Consider the following 19,626-nt stretch of genomic DNA (forward strand, 5'->3'; position numbering starts at 1 on the left):
CACAACTTCACACTCCACCAGACTCTTCCACATCTTTTAAACGGCTCCTATTTTTCCAAAGATAGTTTGGGGTCCCAGCATTGGACACTGGTAACTGTGAGACTGGAGCCTGAGTTCTGATGTGGTCACTTACGAGACACATAATTCAAAATAAATGTCATCCTCCTGAGTCTTGTCACCCTCATCCATTAAGTGGGAATGCTAAGGTCAACTCTCTTGCAGTTTAGCTCTAAGAATGAACTAAAATAGCATGTATTCTGATTATTTTGAAACCCAAATGTGTACAAATATGAGCTGTTATTAACAATGATGATAGTCCTATTTTCTCATTTGCTACCATTCACAATAATTAGATCAGTTTGGGGATCTTTTTAAGGCTAGTTAAACTGAATTTGAATACTCTTGTTATGTTTCTGTATCAGTTATGTTTCTTTTGGTGACCTGCTTGATACCCATTCCTACTGGCCTCTTTGATGGAAAAGCCAATACTGGGTTGGTTGGTTTATCCTTCCTCCTGCATGACTGAGAAGTGCCCATATGCAAGGGTTAATTCTCTTGGTTCTATGCCCACTCAACGTCTTCTGACTCCCCTTGCCATCGGTTGGTTTAGGAGAGAGCATTAAAACCGAGTTCTAGTAAATGAGGAGTCAGGGAGGTCTTGTAAGGGGCTGCAGGGAAGGGACGGACCAGGAGACACAGCAGAAAACCTCTTCTGCCTCTCTAGAACACCGTGTCCAATGTGATGCGTGGGACTGCTCTAGCCTTCTTTTTGCATAGGAGTCAGTCTTACAGTTAAGCTTACATAATGAGTATGCAAAAAGATGAAAAGGACCTATTTCCTGATGACACTGAGTTACTGATTATACTGAACTTACAGCTGCTCCTTTTCTGTGCTTCTTCTGTGAGATAATGAATAAAAACAATGATTAACCAAACTGAATCAAAGGTTCCTGATTAGGAGGTCTTGGCCTTCAGATTACAAATACAACTTCCAATGAGAATTTCTGGGACTGTCACCTGATGAGAAATTTTGATAAATACAGTGCTTGATCTATTTGTAAGGGGTCTAAGAGTTTATTTCTGAAGAATTCAACCTCTTCTTCAAAGGTTTCTGAACAAGATTAAGATGAAATATATAAAGATATATTTCTCATATTTATAACTCAGCTATTGAGAAATTATGAATCTGAGGGATTTGGGAAGAAAATAAAAAATCAGGGAAACTAACATTTGTTGGTATCTATGTGCCAGGTACTCTAAAGCAGGTTCACATTTATTTCGTACATTTAATCTTGACAATACTATAAAATATGATTTATTGACTGATGTTTTTAAATTAAGAGAATGAAGCTTAAGTACATAATGATTTATAGAAATGGCATAATGGGTTTCAAACTTGGTTGGCTCCAAGGCTGGTTTATTTCCACTGATCTATGTTGTGTGAAAAATGCTGGCAAGTTTGGGGCTGACTTTTGTTAAGTGTATTTTGTCTTTGATCTAAGTATCAATGCATATACCCAGATACAAAACAACAACAACAACAACCAGTAAATTCATATTTCATGTGGAGTAATTTGGCAATATGGATCAATATCCCTGAAAATACTACCTTTGACCTCGTGTTTATTTCTGAGAATTCTAACCAAGGAAATAACTAATGATCTAGGCAAAGATTTCGCTACTTCAGTACTCATCAGTTTTGTTTCTAATAAAAGTAAGAGAAAACTGGCCAAAAATAGAGGGATGATTTTTAAAATTTCAGAACATGCATCATTTGTTATTAAAATCCCAATTCTAAACAGTATATGAGGATTTACAAAAGTGCTTAATACATCTCGTATATTAAAAATAGGTTACCCATTAATGATTTGTATCAATGCCTTAATTTCTTAGTTTATAAAAAATAGACTTTGGTTATTTAAGATGTTAATATTCGGGGAAGCTAGGTAGAGCTATACTATCTTGGTAACTGTTTTGTTTATCTAAAACTATTCCAAAATAAAAGTTTTTTTTAAAAAGTAGGTTACCCAAATATGTGCATATCAGCCCGATTTTTTGCAAGTTGTATATATAGATATCTGCATATGTATGCTTACACTGGAAAATGAATAAAAGATACACATGAGATGTCAACAATAGTACAGGGCAGTGATATGAGAGAGGCAGACAGCTGTGTGCAAAGCCTTGGTCAGCACCTCTCAGCCACGGGGTGGCGGGAGCCTAGTCCCTGGTGGGCTGATCTGTCCCACAAAAGTCAGAGAAGCTGCTCTGATTCCTCTGCTTTTCTATCTTCCTCCCCTCCTCATGACACACATTGAGGCAGACCGCTATGAGCAATACGTGTAATGAGGTCCGTCCTTGGCTAAGAAATACCAAAGATTCCACTGGGCAACACCCGCAAAGCCCCAGGAGGAGGCTTTGAAACCACTGCTTGCTTAGAGTGGCTCAAAGTGAAATTTGCAAGCTGAAGGGGAAATGAACAATTTTGAGCTGCCTGCCCCTTGTAAAGTGCTCCTGGTTTGTTCTCTTTCTCCTCCTAATGGAAACAGAAAGAAATTGGCTGCACTTCATAATGAGGGACCAATCACTCTTATTCCCCCTGGGGCTTGCTGTAATAGCATTAAGTATGATGAACTCTTTCCATATTCAATTCTAGGGAGTGTATGATGCGATTCCATAGGAAGTATCTTGTAATTTGGCATTAATTAACGTCAATTAATGCATGCAACTGCTAGACTTTAGAATTAATTTCATTACTTTTCCCACACAGATGTTTTCCTTGCCATAGGTAATTAGGGCCCTGTGCTGCTCTTTGCAGGCATCCTCACTCTGTGGAGCAGCTGCCGCTTGGCATCATGCAACTCCCACCCCTGCAGAAGCTGGGATCTAGAGAAAGGCTGCCTTTCAAGGGCCAGGCTTCGAGCAGAGGAACAGGGCTTTATATGCAGGTTCAAGGCCTGCTAGCGTGGTCCACCTAAGCAACCACTTCACTCCTCTTTTAACTGCTGATCTGTAAAATGAGAACAGATGGGAGCCATCTTGCCAGTGGCTGTGATGACTGAAGACTTCAGTCATGAAATGTGTGCAGCCCAGGGCCCGGCCAGACTGTGCTCCAGTAACAGAGGCTGTGACTGCTACAGAGTGCCCTTTCTCGAGTCACCAGTACTACCCACTGTGTCTTAAGAGAACCAACTGTAAGTTCTCCCGACACCTCTACCTGACACAGTATCTTTCTTCATAGTCAATGTTTGTTTCAGTTAAAGATTTTTTTTAAACACCATGAAAAATATTCTCTTTGTGGAATTAATAGCTAATTGTGTGAGGCGGTGGTCAGTGGGGAGAAATGGAAAATAACTAGGCCTATGAGGAGGCCATGAGAGTTGCCTGGGTGCCAGTCTGCAGCCATATTGCTTTGCAAGCGCTTCTTCCTGTTGGGAGTGATGTTCCACATCCTGGCTCTGTCTCCTACATGCTGTGTGACTCTGAGAAGGTCACTAACCGAGCCAGGCTTCAGACTTTTCCTCTTTGTATTGAGGGTTATTAGAGCTTTAGAACTAGGGGGTACCTGGAGTGTCCAACTTCAGCTCAGGTCATGATCTCACAGTTTGTGGGTATGAGCCTCCTGTTGGGCTCTGTACTGACAGCTCAGAGCCTGGAGCCTGCTGGGATTCTGTGTCTCCTGCTCTCTCTGCTCCTCCCCCGCTCCACTCTGTCCCATTCTCTCTCTCAAAAATAAACATTAAAAAAGAAAAAAAAGAACTTTAGAACTAAAAAAAATGTTAAGAATCAGACTATTACTTGAATATCCGACAGGTCTTTACTATACTTTACTCATTGAAACCTGTCTTTTTCCCACACCTGCCTGAAGAAACAAATCTCTGTGATATTGCTGGTAAGTCTGTATCTGCAGGGTTTCTGCTATTTCTAAACAGCATGTTCATTCTGGGCTAAGACCCTGTGTTCACTCAGACAGTTAGTCGGGTCTGAACTGCTTTTCCTTGCCTGTTACTCTGCCCCAATACTTCCTGGGCTTTCTTCCGTGGGGTTTTTCCTGAGGCTCAGGCTGACCTCTCCTTTCTCAGAATCTCTCCAATGATAGCAGCAGCAGGAGCATTAACCTCCAGAATAACCACTGTGAACTCTCCTCTGGGTCAGGAACCATGCTAAATGGATTGCATGTCTTTCCTCTTTTAAACTTTGTAAAAAAAAATCCAGAAAGAGGTACTTTTTACAGATGAACAACTCCAGACTTAGTGAGGAGATTTGTCTAAGCTCATATGCTAGTAAATGACACAGCAAGAAATACACCACAGATTTCTAGAACTCTACCAGTGATTCTATTATTCAACAAATATTTATTTAGCACCAAATCCTTTCATATACCTTAAAACTATAAAAGTTTCATTTTAGACAAAACCATAAACTCTGTAGGCAGTCAGTCAAGAGCACTTTAAAACTCTCCAGAAACCCCATTATTTTTCAACCTTCAAACAGGGCAGTTTTTAAAGCCCATATATCTGCATATAAATCTTCCTTTTGTTTTTCATAGTGTTCTATTACTTGTTTGAGAACCTTCCTATTAAATATTCCCACCTAACACACACGCATATGCATCGAGTCCATGTGACTGTGCTCACAGAGGCTTCAGGAACATCAGGGTTCCAGAGCCCTCTGTGGCATGTACCAGTCAGACATTGGCATCTGCAAAAATGAGACTCTAGCCATGGGCCCTGAAAAGACTATGTAGAGTTCAAATAATTTCCATGAAAATTATAAACTTAGATCAAACATTCTCGTTTGGCATAACAAGATTGTGGCAACGTTCATAGCGGCACTTTCAACTATAGCCAAATCATGGAAAGAGCCTAAATGAATGGATCAAGAAGATGTGGATTATATATACAATGGAGTACTACATGGCAATGAGAAAGAATGAAATCTGGCCATTTGTAGGAAAGTAGATGGACCTCGAGGGTGTCATGCTAAGCAAAATAAGTCAGGCAGAGAAGGACAGATACCATATATTTGCACTCAGAGGTCTAACAGGACAAACCTAACAGAGGACCATGGAAAGGGGTAAGGAGGGGAAAAGAGTTAGGGAGAGGGAGTGAGGCAAATCATGAGAGACTCTTGAATACTAAAAACAAACTGAGGGCTGAAGTGGGGGAAGGGGAAGGAGGGTGATGGTCATGGAGAGGGGCACTTGTGGGGAAAAGTTCTGGGTGTTATATGGAAACCAACTTGGTAATAAACTATTTTTAAAAATGTGGCATTGTGTTCTTCCATGAAATCTCTTGATTTGAGTCCAGTATAACTTTCTAAATGTCTTTGATGCTTAGCCTTCTGACATTCAGGAGGCCATGATTACTCCAGGAAAAGTTCCGAGATCATACTTTTTTTTTTTTTTTTTTTTTTTTTTTTGCCAAACACAGCAGTGGGAATTAGGGACATGAGAGAAAACATAGAGCCATAATAATTTAATAGAAATGCAAAAAATATCACTTGCCAACTATAATGCAGTATGGTGAGCGTGTCTCAGGAAGGATCAGGTGCAGTGAGCCCAAAGGTGAGGGACACCCAAATTTACACCTCTCCACAGATGGTCTCTGTGCCAGAATGTGTCCCGTAACTGCATTTTGTTTAGTTTGCATCACACAGAACTATGGACCTGTTATGGCCACCTGGTCTACCAGATTTTTGGGTTAGAGACTATTTCACTCTACAGTCAAATATGACATCTCCCCTAACTACACGGTAAACTCGATGAGAGCGGGGCCTTTGCAACGTTCCCTAGGATCTCTCCTTTGCATCTGGGAGAGAGCTGGTCTCAGCATACAGATCCCACAGTATCGACTGATGAATGAATAACATGTCTGCGGTGAACCAGATCTGGCTTCATATTTCAGCCCTGAGGCAATGGCAGAAACATTTAATCGCTGAAAGCCTTGTTTTCCTCAAAGTTAAAAGGTAAAACACAATAGAGCCTATTTCCAAAAATTGATGTCAGACAACAGCTGAAGAGTAGCAGTAAGTACAGTAGCACTTAGCCAATGATAGGAATATAATCCATGACACCAGCACCATTGTTGCTCAAGAATATAAAGGACAAAGGAAGGAAATGTACGAGTCAGTGCCCAGATGCTTAGGACACACACTTTTTTTTTTTTTTAAACACAGGAGCAGGAGTCAGAAGCATTAGGAATTTTCCAGATGGCTGGAAACTGCCACACGTGTTATATGGACTAGTGCTGCTGTGTCCTGGAATATCAGAAAATCCGATAGAAACCCAGACCTCTGTTGTAGAGCTAAAGCCCGGGGATAATAGGTATCTCTTGCGTTCTGTCCTCTCCCCCTCGGACGGGAAGTCAGGGCACAGACCTTCCCACTGCGGGCTGGGCACAGAGGACACAGGGAAGTCACACAGAACTGGTACAAAGAATGCACTTTGAAAGCTGCCCAGCTGAGCCTGGGACTGCGTGTCACTGTCAGGGGTTCACTGCTGTGTGGAGAGGCCTGTGTTATCGTGTTTCATGCTTTTCTGGTTAGTTTTCATCGGGGCTGTCTTCAAGGCTACTAACTCAGAGAGGCCACGCTGAAATCACAGGTAGTTGAAATGAAGTGGCTTTTGCAGTATGGACAATAGGATCAGAACTAAACAGCAAGGAAAAAAAGCCAAGTTCAAGGTGCTGCTGTGCCGCCTAATCCCTGATTCAGGGAAAGGAAAGAGAGGGAAGGTGTGTGTCCCGCATGTGGGAAGTAGTGGGGAGTGATCAGAATCTGCAGTGGCCCCAAACTGGAAACCTCTGGCCTCTTTCCAGCCCCACCCTAGAAACTGATGGTAAATACACTGACTGAAAAGAAGGTAAATGAAGGTTATAAAATACTGGGTCTAATAATGCCAGTTGGTGTGCTAGTGTTGGGACCTTAGCTGGAGTGAGGAGGGTGAAGGTAACCTGGTTTTTTTTTTTTTAGATTTATATATACATGTCCAAGTATTAATCTTCTCTAGAATGTTAAAGAGATTTGATATCTTTTGAAGGTTCCTTGACAAGGAAATACAAATAGCCAAAAGAAAAAAATACATATTCTTAATCTCATTTATAATTAAATAAATGGAAATTAAGACAATAAGGTATAGCTCTTTTGTTCATCAGATGGGTTATTATGGAAAGATCTCGGATAATGCCTTGGAGTACCTAGGGCTTACAAATACAGACATCCTTATACTGAGTGAATGTGCAATGACATGACCATCTCAGGGGATGATGTAACAAGGCCTGCTAAAATTTTAAATGTATATAGTTTCAGAGCCAGTGATCTGCCTTCAGTTACTAAATTTCTTTTTTTCAGTAGCACTTGCTGCTTGCACAAGGTAAGTGCTTACTAACAAAGTAACGTGTGTGCATGTGGGTGTATGTATGAGCACTGTTGGAAAGAGTCAAGTACCTGTACGACTATTAGTGAGAGAATGGCCAACTAGCTTATAGCTGCCCACACAGTAGGGCCTTTTGTAGTGATCAGTCATGAAGCGACTACATGTATATGTGCTGATGTGGAAAAATTTTAACTTGCTATGACATTCACCAACAGTGAATTTGGCCTAACGGTCTTACAACATGAACTTTTCTGAGTGTGTATGTATGTGTATGTGCATATATATTCACCTGTATGAGCCCAAACGATTTCTGAAAAGATGCAGGATAAATATTAAAAAAAAATTATCGCCTCTGGAGAATGGGAAGGGAGATCAGGAAGTAGATTTTACTTTTCACTCGATACATCTGAGTGTGATTTATCCTTTTGTTGAATTGTCATTGCTGCTACTTTTGTTGTTATACAAGTCATCTATTTTTTTTTAATGTTTATTTATTTATTTTTTTTCCATAATATTTTATTGTCAAATTGTTTTCCATACAACACCCAGTGCTCTTCCCCTCAAGTGCCCTCCACCATCACCACCACCTGTCTTCCCCCCTCCCCCCTCCCCCCCAACCCTCAGTTCATTCTCAGCTTTCAATAGTCTCTCAAGTTCTGCATCCCTCTGAAATCACACCGTAGATAAGATACTGAGGACTTATGTGAACTGAGGGCTCCATCATGTCCCCAGAGCGCTGTGGCCACACTGCCCCTCTCCAGACACCACTAGGCAGCTATTCAATATGGAAATCAATTGGGGACCTGGAGAACGGGAAGGAGAAAGCAGTTCTCACCAAAGACCAGAATTTGTGGGATGGTGGTTATATAAAATTGTGGGTCTCCTTTGAGTTTTACTTCACCTTGTAAAATACTAGTCTGTGGTTCATTTCGGCAAGAGTTTTTGGGTATTTTCACAGTTGGTTAAAGGGCCAAGGTTGTTTTTCCCCAGTGAAAGAGATTAGTCCTTATGCAAGTTGTTACAAGGTTACTTACTCATGCAAATAGACAATGAGCCCAGTAATTGTCCCCTGTCCATGCCAGCACGGATCACCAAACAATACGGAAATACTCATGTCGCTAGCATGGCTGTTCATTTCAGAAGTGAAAGGGAGGAGCAATAAAGTTTAAACTTGGTATTACAGGTTTTCTTCCAAGGTCATGTTTACAGATGCATATAAAAATAGAACTGTGCATCCTGTGTAACTTCTATGTGAAGAATTCTGATAAAAGTTCTGTCCTTTCATTTGAAAATCACATATACAAACATACGGCATACAATTTCAGGGAGTTGGGGAGGTTCTCACATGCCTGCATTAGCCCTCCAGGACTCCGCTGACCCTTGAAGTCCTTCTTTAAGATGACATGATTACACAGATAAGGACGTTTATTAAGTCAACAGATTGGTCAGTCTCTGAGCTTTGTTTTATACACAGAACCAAATAAAATATGGCTTTTCACAGAGCTTTCAATCAAATGGTTTAGTTAACATATTTTCTAACGATATGCATTGCATACACAAATACACAAATGCATCTATATTAGGTGAATCAGTAGAATATAAGTTGGTTTTTTATTGTTTTAGTGCACTGGGTACATACAATGCATTTGTGCAGGTGCATTCACTCACACACACACACACACACACACACACACACACACACACACACGAGATACTTAAACAGTAAAATCTTTATACCTGGGATGAGGACCTGTCAATTTGTCTGGAGTTAAATTCAGGGGCCAATAGCAAATGCCACATCCAATAAATACATTCAAAATTTTCTAATAATAATTCCTGAGATGGATTGTAATTGACGTTGCCTCCCAAGGCAGAGAGGTAAGGCAAGGAAGAATAACATCCTTGTCACAGCATAAACTAAAGGCATCCAGATTCTAGAGCACAGTGGCAAAAATGTCTCCCCTGGTCATAGACCATCACAGAGCAAATGCTTTCCAGAGCTTATATGTCCTCAACTGTGGGGACGTCAGTTGAAACAGAAATAAATTATAAAATGTAATCTAAGGATATTGGAAATAAGACTAAAACCAAACTTTGAATATCAAGCCCAGATAAGTATTTGTAAGCCTCCCTATGGGGATGAGACAAATTAGCTAGTATGGGATTTTTCCTGTGTCAAAATGACAAAATTCCTGAATCTATTAAAATCAGAAAGAAAGAAGTTATTCAAAGTCAAAAATACTGAGTTGATTTGGTGTATACCCTATAAGATGCAAGACCTGGAATATAAATAATGGGTCCCACATACTTAAGTTGTGTCCTAAATAATACTGAAGGCACAAGAAAACAAGAAGGGTCTTAATCAGAGAATAGGGAGAGAGGTGACATCAGACATTGGAATTGCTAGAGCCACTAACCAGCCTGGAAGCTGAGTTGAATAAATATACTCTCCGCTATGTTTGCCACTCTGATCTCTCTGTGGTTTTTCCTACTCTCCTCTTCTTCTCTGTTTCTTTGACCTAAAGCAAGTACCTTGAGGAAGAGGAAGGGGAAGGAACAGGAAGAGAGAGAGAGCACGTACAAAGGTGGGGGGAGAGCAAGAGAGAGGGACGGAATATGATACTGAGAAAATCTCATTTTTTTATACCCAGTCAGGTCAGGCATTATGCTTGGATCCTTTATTTCAATTGGTAGATAATTTCTTTTTTCCTGTTTTGTTTTGACAGGGATAACTTTTCAAATTAAATCCCTTTATTGAATTTTCACTCTTGGGTAGTTTCTGAAGATGCTGCCTTTGCAAAAAAAAAGTAAAAATAAAATAAATAAAACTAGAAGTGATCTATTTCATGCCATGTGGAAGCTGAGCGGGAGATGACAGCCTGGCATTATCAACCCTCATGGCTTCAGGGGGCATAGGAATAATGTTGGGAGAAAGAAAACCTGTGGGTCAGGGAAAGTGACAGCTGTATTGTTTTCAGGAGAGGAGGCTATGTGCATTAGATGCCACAAGCCAGAAGCAGTATTATCCCCAAAACCTTGAACATGAAAGCAATCTGGGATGTTACCAATTCCATCTGTAGCTTCCTAAACAGGAAGTGCAGTCATGGGAGACAGACCCTAAAGCTCTTTCATTAGGTTTTCATTATGGGACTTTGTTACTCCAAACATGTTCCACTGACCCGCAGCATTGGCTTCACCTGAGAGCATATTAGGAATGCAGACTCTTGGGCTCCCACTGAATCAGAATCCACATTTGAACTAGATCCCTAGTTGGGTCATGTTACATCCAAGTTTGAGATGCCATGCTCTAAAATTTTCTGACAACTTAGGAAATGACTTGGTAACCCTGACAATTGGTCAACTACGTGTATTCATTCATTCAACAAATATATATTAGGTTCCATCTACACGTTGACACAGAGGCATGTGCTGAAGACACAGTATTGAACAAAGATACCCATGGTCCCTTCACTCCTAGAACTTAACGACCAGTGAAGGAGAGATGCTGTAATCGAATAATCATGGAAATGGAATGTAAAAGGATTGAGTAATGTCAAGCTGAGATGATCAGGGTAAAGAAAAAGAAGAGTTTTGGACGAAAACAAACAAAATAAGACACTGGTTTAGATTGGGAGTTTTAATATTATTCTATGGTTACACTGTTTGTTATCTTTGAGGGAAACCAAGCACAAGGTCCAGGGGAACTCTCTGTACTAGTGTTCGCAACTTTGGCGTGAGTCTCAAGTTATTTCAAAATAAAAAGTTTAAAGAAATAGAAGTGATGTTTACACCTGGAACATCCATAGTGATTAACCACAATGGATGGGTCAGGGGAGTCAGAAGAGAAGAGCGTATTCCAGGCAGGAAAGCCAGCAGGCCTCAGGGCCTTGGGGTGAGACATAGGACCCTGCACATTCCAAGAGCTGACAGCACGCCCACAGGCCTGCGGACAAGGGGTGACGAGAAGACACAGGGAGATGAGCTAAGGAAACGGGCAGGCACCAGATTCTGCTGGAGCCATAGGTCCGGATGAGAACCATGCACAGCTGTCCTGAACCGTTCTGCCTGAGGAAAAGGTTACTCTGGCTCTTGTGTAGTAAAAACCGGACCTTACCATCCAAGACAACCCGATCCGTTCTACAGCAATGGAGGGGTCACCACCAGAGAGAGCCCCCTGACGAGGTGGGAAAAAAGCTCTTGGCTGCTGAGTTCATTCTGTGTCAGGCATAGTGCTGGGCATATTACGTACGGCCGTCTTGCCTGAATTTCTAAAGGAGGAAGGCGATAGTCAGCTTGGGCCCTGAACTGTACCCCCACTGATTTTGCCAAAGAATATATTCACCCCCCAGAGGGGACACGGAACCTCTGGAGATAAAAATTCTCATGGTGTGTACATAGTAATGAAGTAGGTGTGGTTCCTGGAAAGACTGGGGTGCAGGGGTGAGCTACTTCTTTTAGCTGTAAGCTAGTAAAGTACAGGTATTTTCTGCTTCTGTCTTCAGACGAGCTAAGGGCAAGTGGACAGGTACAGGAAACCGTGAGGACGAAGTTTTGGAATTGTGAGGGATGGGTCTCAGTAATTAGATTACCACCCTCTGGCTGGGCAAGCTCATTGCTCTGCCGTAACTATAGATAGTCAGTGTGCTTTTTCTTCTCTCTACTTGAGATTTCCTTCTCCCCGCTCCGCCCCACTTTCCTACTTCACGCATTCTACTTTTCTCTTTCTTTGATCCCTTTAAACTGTGGTGCCCTAATGCAGGCCTGGTGATACTCCTCTGCTCCTTAGCCCTTCTGGAGAGCCTCTGGGCCAAAAAAGGGAGAGGAAACTCATGTTACTGTTGTTTAAATAAATTAAACTAACTATGCCTTGGTTTCCTCATCTGTAAAATCGGGATACAAGTTGTGGTGGGAGATTCCTTGTGACAAGATACATGAAGTGAACAGCATAATTCCTCGTACAGGGTAAGTGCTCAGTGAATGTTACCTTGTATAAACATCATTATCAGTAACATTTCATTTACAGATGAAGAAGCTGAAGCATAAGCAGCTTTCTCAAGTTATTAAGTTTTCATAATTACTGAGTGAACCTTTGAGTCCTTCAGACATGGGTGTGGATCCTGGACTGCAGTTTTTTTCAGTTTCATGTACCCAAAGCCCCAGTCTCGACACAAAGCACAGCCCCTCCCTGCAGCCGGCCCAACTGGGTTGTTAGAAGCACCGATACACCAGCTAACTAACTCAACTGATGTGTCCTTCATCCTGCACATGACGAGGGACACACAGGATGGTTCTCTTGTCCCCTGTCCTCTCCAAGTGCTTTGTGACGTTCCAGACAAAACAGTGAGATGCTGCCTATCTGGTATCTGATAAAATAAGGAAATTGGAAAAACAAATGAAAACAAAGCAGCAGTAACATAATACTGACAATAACTACAAAAACTTCAGAAAGAAGACGTTGGGGAGCTTTCCCATTACCGGGAAAGAAAAACACCTCGACTGAATGAGAGATGTTGGAAATGATTAAGACAAGTCTGGATCATGAAGGATTTGGATTACTGCCACTGTGATTTCCCTAAGACACAGACTCGGCTCCTGGCAGGTTGACATCACAGAGGAGTGGAATTACTTACGACCATCTATCGTTCTGGCCTCGAGATGCACAAGGTCCGGTTCCTTGTTTGATCCCATCACAGACCTAAAACATGGACAAAGAGGAAAAGGAACACCAACATGAGTGACTCCATATGTGCCTTCGAGAAACTCAGCTGAGCCCACAGACTATTAATGTCCACAGAATTTAAACACCACAGTCCTTGGAATACATCTGCTATGTTTATTTATGCAGCTTGAGAGTAAACTTTTCACTTCAAATAAAGACGACAATGAGACCTTTATTTCAGGAAGGCCGGGCTTACCTCTGGCCAAGCTGCTGTGTGTTATCAGCTCAGACTTGCAAATAAGTCCTACACATGGCATGCGTGTCCTCCTGTGACAATGTCACTGACAGTGTGTTAAACTTTCAAGACTTACCAGGCAGATGCCAAGCAAGCTACTTTCTTTAGCTGGGTAACTTGAACAGCGCTTTACATGAGGGATCTAATTAATTTTTTCATTTGAAATTAGCAGAACTACGTCCTACTGTCCTAAGAACTAGGAATGAATCATGTGAACCAATTGACACAGTGGCCTGTATGCCACAGAATGACTGTTCTCTACATTGCTGAACCAGTGTGAGAGGAAAATGCAGATGGACCTTCCTTGAGGAAGGGTGCTTGAAACCATATGTGTAAGTAAAATAAAATAAAAAGTAAAATAAAAGTCTATTTCAAATGTCTTGGAGGTGCATATTATTTAGTGTAATCTTGCAGTGAGCCATACTAAATAGAAAATAATTATTCTGTTACCTGAGCTATAATAGATAGTCCAATGTTGAATGAAAGAAGGAAGGAAATGAGCAGAGCGAGGGAGGTGGGGAGGGTGGCTTTAACAGTCTGTGAGCCCTTTGAAATAAGTAAATTAATCATTGTCCTCAGGGCATTCCCAGAACTCTTTCCTATTTGGACTCATTTTCTCAGCTCAAAGAGTCTGAGGCATAGCTAGTCTCTTCATCTTAAGAAAAGAAGTCTCCTAACGGCCCTATTATCACTGTCAGTAAGTTTTTCTGATTGATACACGGTCTGAAATTCAGAGTCTATGCTCAAAACATTAAATCCTGCTTTCTTCAACCAGGAAGCAGAAATATCCTGATAAGCGTTTTGTAATTTCCCCCAAAGAGACAGGGGACATGCGCTTGGATGCTTCCCATCACTGGGATCTGAATGTGGGCAGTCGGTGACATTCCGACCATCACTTCAGTTAAATGCTAGAGCTCTTGTAGGGACAGTGGCTCTCCATTTCGCACACTGACCGGGTGACTAGATCCACACCTGACCTCTGTTGACAAGGCCACAGTCATGAGACTGAAAAAGAAACAAGGTCCCCAACATCCTTCAAACTAGAAATCTCAGCAGTTAACTGGTTTTTGTAAATTATTAGCAGGCAGCTGCACGCTGTTCACCTCCTACCTTACCTGCCACCCTGAGTTTCTTCCTTGACATGACTTGCTCCTCTTATTCCCAGGGGAAGGCTGGCATCCCAGAAACGCAGTGTTAAAGCTAGCGTGCAGACCTATCTGCTTGGCTAATGGTGAGTGTCAACGGGAGACGAAATAATTACCCTGCATCCAGTTGCATCTCTCCCTGTGCTCACAGCCCCAAAGCAATAAGAGCAGTTGTCTTTTAAGATCTTTTGTACTATGTCTAAAGGCAGGAGCTGTTGTGCCAAGCGGCAGGTCCCTTCTTATCAATTCACAGAAAGAGACAGGGACTAAACAGAATCATTTGTTTCTCCAGAGTCTACTGTGGCTAACCAACTCCTCTTACCCTATTTTTTCACCACCTGTAGGAAAACAACTGCAACAACAAAATACAACTTTGAAGTCAAACTGAAATGCTCCCAACAACTTTTATTTGCTGATAAGCTCACCCCTTTTCCTAGGAGCCTAGGAGTACCTCCAGATCTGCAGTCGCAGATTTTAAACAATTATTGCTGTTTTTCCTTTGTGGCACTGGTACCGTCTCAGAAGCTGAAGCCAAACAAGGCTAAATGTCTGTGGAGGTGCTGGTTTCAACAGTCCTGTCATTGACCAGACCCCTTGCACAAGCACATCACGGCAGGCGACCACGAAGTATCATTCTCTAGCCCATTTATACATTTTACTTGTAACTGTGGAGTTTGGTGGTTATTTGTGCATAGTAAGACCAATTACTGGGCTTGAAAATGATGGCACTAATAACAACAGGGGGTTGTGGGGGAGAAAATGGGGACAGGATGGTAAAAGGATACAAAGTTTCAGTTATAAGATGAATCAAGTTTGAGGATGTAACATACAACATGAGTACAGTTGATGACACTGTATTATACAACTGGAGTTTGTTGAGAGTGGAACTTAAATGTTCTCACAAAAAAGAACAGAGAAGACATGAAAGAAAACAAAAGGGAAGGGAACAGGGAAGGGAAGGAAAAGAAAGAAGGGTAAATATATGACTCGGTTTGGAAATCCTTTTATACTGTGTATGTTTCTCAAATCATCACACTGTATACTTTACATATAATTTTATTTGTCAAATATACCTCAATACGGCTCAAAAATAGTAGCAAATCAAAAAACAGCATAAACATAAAATTTAATCCAAAATATTTCCTTGGTGATTTCCTTTTCAGAGTGAAATCTCAAAAATGGCTTCAAGTATCACTATCCACCATGATAGTAAGTACTACTTCTGGCATTAAGCACAAAGGGCTGGACAGATGCTTCTAGATGGCCCGGGACATAACCTGTCATGGTTCATAATGGTTTGCTAGATCTCTCTGTATAAATGTCTCTCTTACTTCATTGAGCTCCCATGAGGCAGATGTTCTGGTTTTTTTTTTTTTTTTAAATCACTGAGTTCTCCGTGTTCTCCGTGTTCACCAGAGTATAGAGAAGAATGTTTCCTCAGGAAATATATAGACAGCATTTTCACAATGGTCAGGATCTACTATAATGTTTGATATATTGAGTTGTTCAGTTCTGGGGCTCCCAAAGAACCTCTCTGTCAAGTGAGATAAAAATGTTTGATCCAGGATCCTTTAGTTATATAAAGAGGCAATAAGTGGCTGTACATAACAATCCTTATATTGTCTGCACATCTATTTGGGAAAATGAATTTCCTTCTTGGACTGAATTTCACAGAAGAGCAGGTAAACTTCATGCCTTTGCATGTACTGAGGTCTCGGTCTGGAATTCCCTCTTCTCCTTCTGCCTTCTAACTCTATTTTTAATTTATTTTTTAAGATTTTAAAAAATGTTTATTTATTTTCAGAAAGAGAGATGGAGGGAGAGAGCAAGCATGAGTGGGGTAGGGGCAGAGAGGGAGAAGGAGAGAAAGAATCCCAAGCAGGTTCTGTGCTGTCAGTGCAGGGCCCAGTGTGGGGCTCAAACTTACAAACCATGAGATCATGACCTGAGCCCAAATCAAGAGTCAAACACTTAACTAACCAAGCCATCCAGCTGCTCCTTAACTGTATTAAAAAAATACACACACATACATACTTAGTTTCATGTATAAAATATAGTAATTCAACAATCCTATTCATTTCTTAGGGATAATCAAGGTAAGTGTGCTCCTAATTTCCTTTATCTATTTCATCCATTACCCCACCCACCTTGCCTCTGGCAAACAGCAGTTTGTTCTTTGCATTTAACAGTGTTTTCGGTTTGTTTGCTTCTCTTTTTTTTTTATTTGTTTTGTTTCTTAAAAATTATATATCAGCGAAATCATATATTTGTCCTTCTCTGACTGACTTATTTCATTTAGCATAATACCCTCTAGATCCATCCATGTTGTTGCAAATGGCAAGATTTCATTTCTTTTTTTTATGGGTAATATTCCATAGTATACATATACCACATATTTATCCATTCATCCATCAGTGGACACCTGGGTTGCTTTCATATCTTGGCTATTGGTAAATAATGCTGCAGTAAACTTTACAACTATAAGAATGGTTAAAATAATTTAAAAAGACACAAGAAATACCAAGTGTTGGCAAGGATGTAGGGGGGAATAAAGGAACCCTTTGCACTGCTGGGAGGTGAAGATGCAGATTGGTGCAGCCACTGTGGAAAACAGAATGGTTTCCTCAAAAAATTAAAATAGAATTACCATATGATCTAATATTCCATTCTGGGCATTTATGCTAAGAAAAAGAAAACACTAATTCTAAAACATACAAGTACTTCAATCTTCTTAACTCTTACAGTCTGTGCACTCTTCCAGGCCCAGCAACAGATACGTGAAGTTGAAAATAGACTTTCTGGTGAAGATGCCACCTACGCCAAGTTGGTCACCCCTTCTGAGACTTCCAGAATGATGCACATACTTTTGCACAGCATAAATTAGGCCATGCGTCACCTGGTGACTTCATTTCTTTATCTTTATTAACTGACAGACTCAAACCTTTCTGTATTTCCATGCCAGGAACCAGGCATGCCATGTATAGATAGCCAATAAATGTTTACTGAATGCTTTTAGAAAAAGCAGAAGTATACACCAACATGCAAACATTTATCAATGTATTTATTTTTTTATTAAAAATTTTAATGTTTATTATTGACAGAGAGACAGAGAGAGCAAGCAGGGGAGGGGCAGAGAGCGAGGGAGACACAGAATCTGAAGCCGGCTCTAGGCTCTGTACCATCTGCACAGAGCCTGATGCAGGGCTTTAACCTGTGAACTGTGAGACTGTGACCTGAGCTGAAGTCAGACGCTTAACTGACTTAAACACCAGGCACCGCTATCAACGTATGTGTCTATCTGAAATTTGCCAAGTTACGTAACATCTCTGTACTTTTATTATTTTTTATTGATAAAATGAGGCTAAAACAGATTTCCCTAGAATATATATCTTAAAACACTTAGCTGCTTCCTTGTATAAGCAAGGGCTCAAAAATGCTGCTGAATTTCTTTTTCCCCTTTTTTATTTTGGGAAGTAGGTGGGGAATGTAAATAGTCATCTGAAAATTACAACTAATGTTGGCAATAAAAGCTTCTTGAGCTTTCATGGGTACCCCATGAGCAAAAATTATTTATTAAAGTTATTTATCACCATAAATCAATAGACCACAAAAAAAAGTGAACAGCCCAGAAATCAACTGTATGAATAAATAAAATCACTTTTTTATTCAGTGAAACATTCCACGCTCCTAATATTTGATAAGAATAAGGGCTACAGATTCCCAGTTCTTTTTTTTTTTAATGTTTTATTTATTTTTGATACAGAGAGAGACAGAGCATGAGAGGGGGAGGGGTAGAGAGAGAGAAGGAGACACAGAACCGGAAGCAGTTTCCAGGCTCTGAGCTAGCTGTCAGCACAGAGCCTGACGTGGGGCTTGAACCCACGAACGTGAGATCTGACCTGAGCCGAAGTCAAAAGCTTAACCGACTGAGCCACCCAGGCGCCCCCAGATTCCCTGTTCTTAAGAGCTTTCTAGCTAAAGAAAAGACAGTCATTCCATAGAACAAGAATTCTAATACCCAACATGCTATCTGCAGACATCGGAGGAGTGACCTTTCACTTGTAGATGGAAACCTGGGAGAAGGAAAGTCTTCGAACCCTTTAGAGTAAATGAATTCAATATTCAAGGATATGCAATAATATGATCAGTGGCCAGAAGGGGTAGAAGAACATTCTATTTAGAGATAAACAGCAGACAAAAAGGCCCTAGGTCAGAGAGGATGGCCCATACAGGCATCGACTAGCAAGTCAATAGATCAAATGTTTTCAGAGTAGAGCTGTAGGGATAAAAAGTTAGCCAGGAGTCCAATCATGAAACACCCTGTGCTTTTTATTTGATCCTAAGAGCCATGAAATGCCCCTGAAGTAAGGTAAGTGGGCAAGGCTATAAATAGCTAAAAAGAAGAACCTCCTTCCCCATCTATGTATGTGTGGGTCTCCCCGTGCACGCAAAAGTATAAGGTGAAGGCCTTCAGGCCATGCTACATCCAGCTCTGTTGTTGAAAACAAGACAAAGCCAGCCTCTCACACCTATGCTTCCAGTACCTTAAAGTGGTGTTCACATGCAGGAGTCATTTTTGAATAAAAATCTAAGTGTTACTAAAGTCAAGAATGCAAATAAAACAATCAGTCCCTGATACAGTGCACCGTGATGTTAGCAGTGCATTGTCAGCCTTCTGAAATGCAATCAGCCAAATGCAGCCTTTGTAGACATTTTCTACAGAGAAACTCAGAAATGTCACTAGTTTATCATTCGCTTGGCATTTTGTCTGAGTTTATACCAGTTTAATATAGTGCTCAATAAATGCTGCAGAGCCACAAAATGTCCTGATATAGATAACCGCAGAGCAAGTATTAAAAAATAAACACCGTGACGGGATAGCACCTATTTATTCAGATTTAGAATTGCAGTTAATGGCATAAGGAGGAAGGAACAGGGATCTGCAGAGTAAGAGAGGCTGGGGAGTCGGAAACCTCTGTCTTCTTTTTGTTTTGGAAGGAGCGTCCATGTTCCCACAGGCTCTCTCCATAAACAAAGCCCACAGAGGAAAGTGGTTCTATCTGCCCCAGAGAGAAGGAAGAAATCGCTGCAGGTATTAGTGGCTGGACCCCCTGAATCTCCTCTTCAGTAGCCAAGGGAACCCCCTTCCTCC

General features: G+C 41.1%; 1 protein-coding gene across 1 annotated transcript in view; it reads right to left on the minus strand.

Moving 5' to 3' along the window:
* The window catches only part of SORCS1 (sortilin related VPS10 domain containing receptor 1), a gene marked incomplete at its 5' end in the record, with an annotated part of 502,465 nt that overhangs the window by 125,611 nt on the left and 357,228 nt on the right, over positions 1-19,626 (minus strand). The window contains one exon of the mRNA XM_029920325.1: positions 13,006-13,070. Within this exon, the coding sequence (XP_029776185.1) occupies positions 13,006-13,070 (65 nt within the window). The remainder of the gene's footprint in view (positions 1-13,005; positions 13,071-19,626) is intronic.

This window comes from Suricata suricatta, chromosome 2, assembly GCF_006229205.1.
Source record: "Suricata suricatta isolate VVHF042 chromosome 2, meerkat_22Aug2017_6uvM2_HiC, whole genome shotgun sequence".
Lineage (NCBI taxonomy): Eukaryota > Metazoa > Chordata > Mammalia > Carnivora > Herpestidae > Suricata > Suricata suricatta.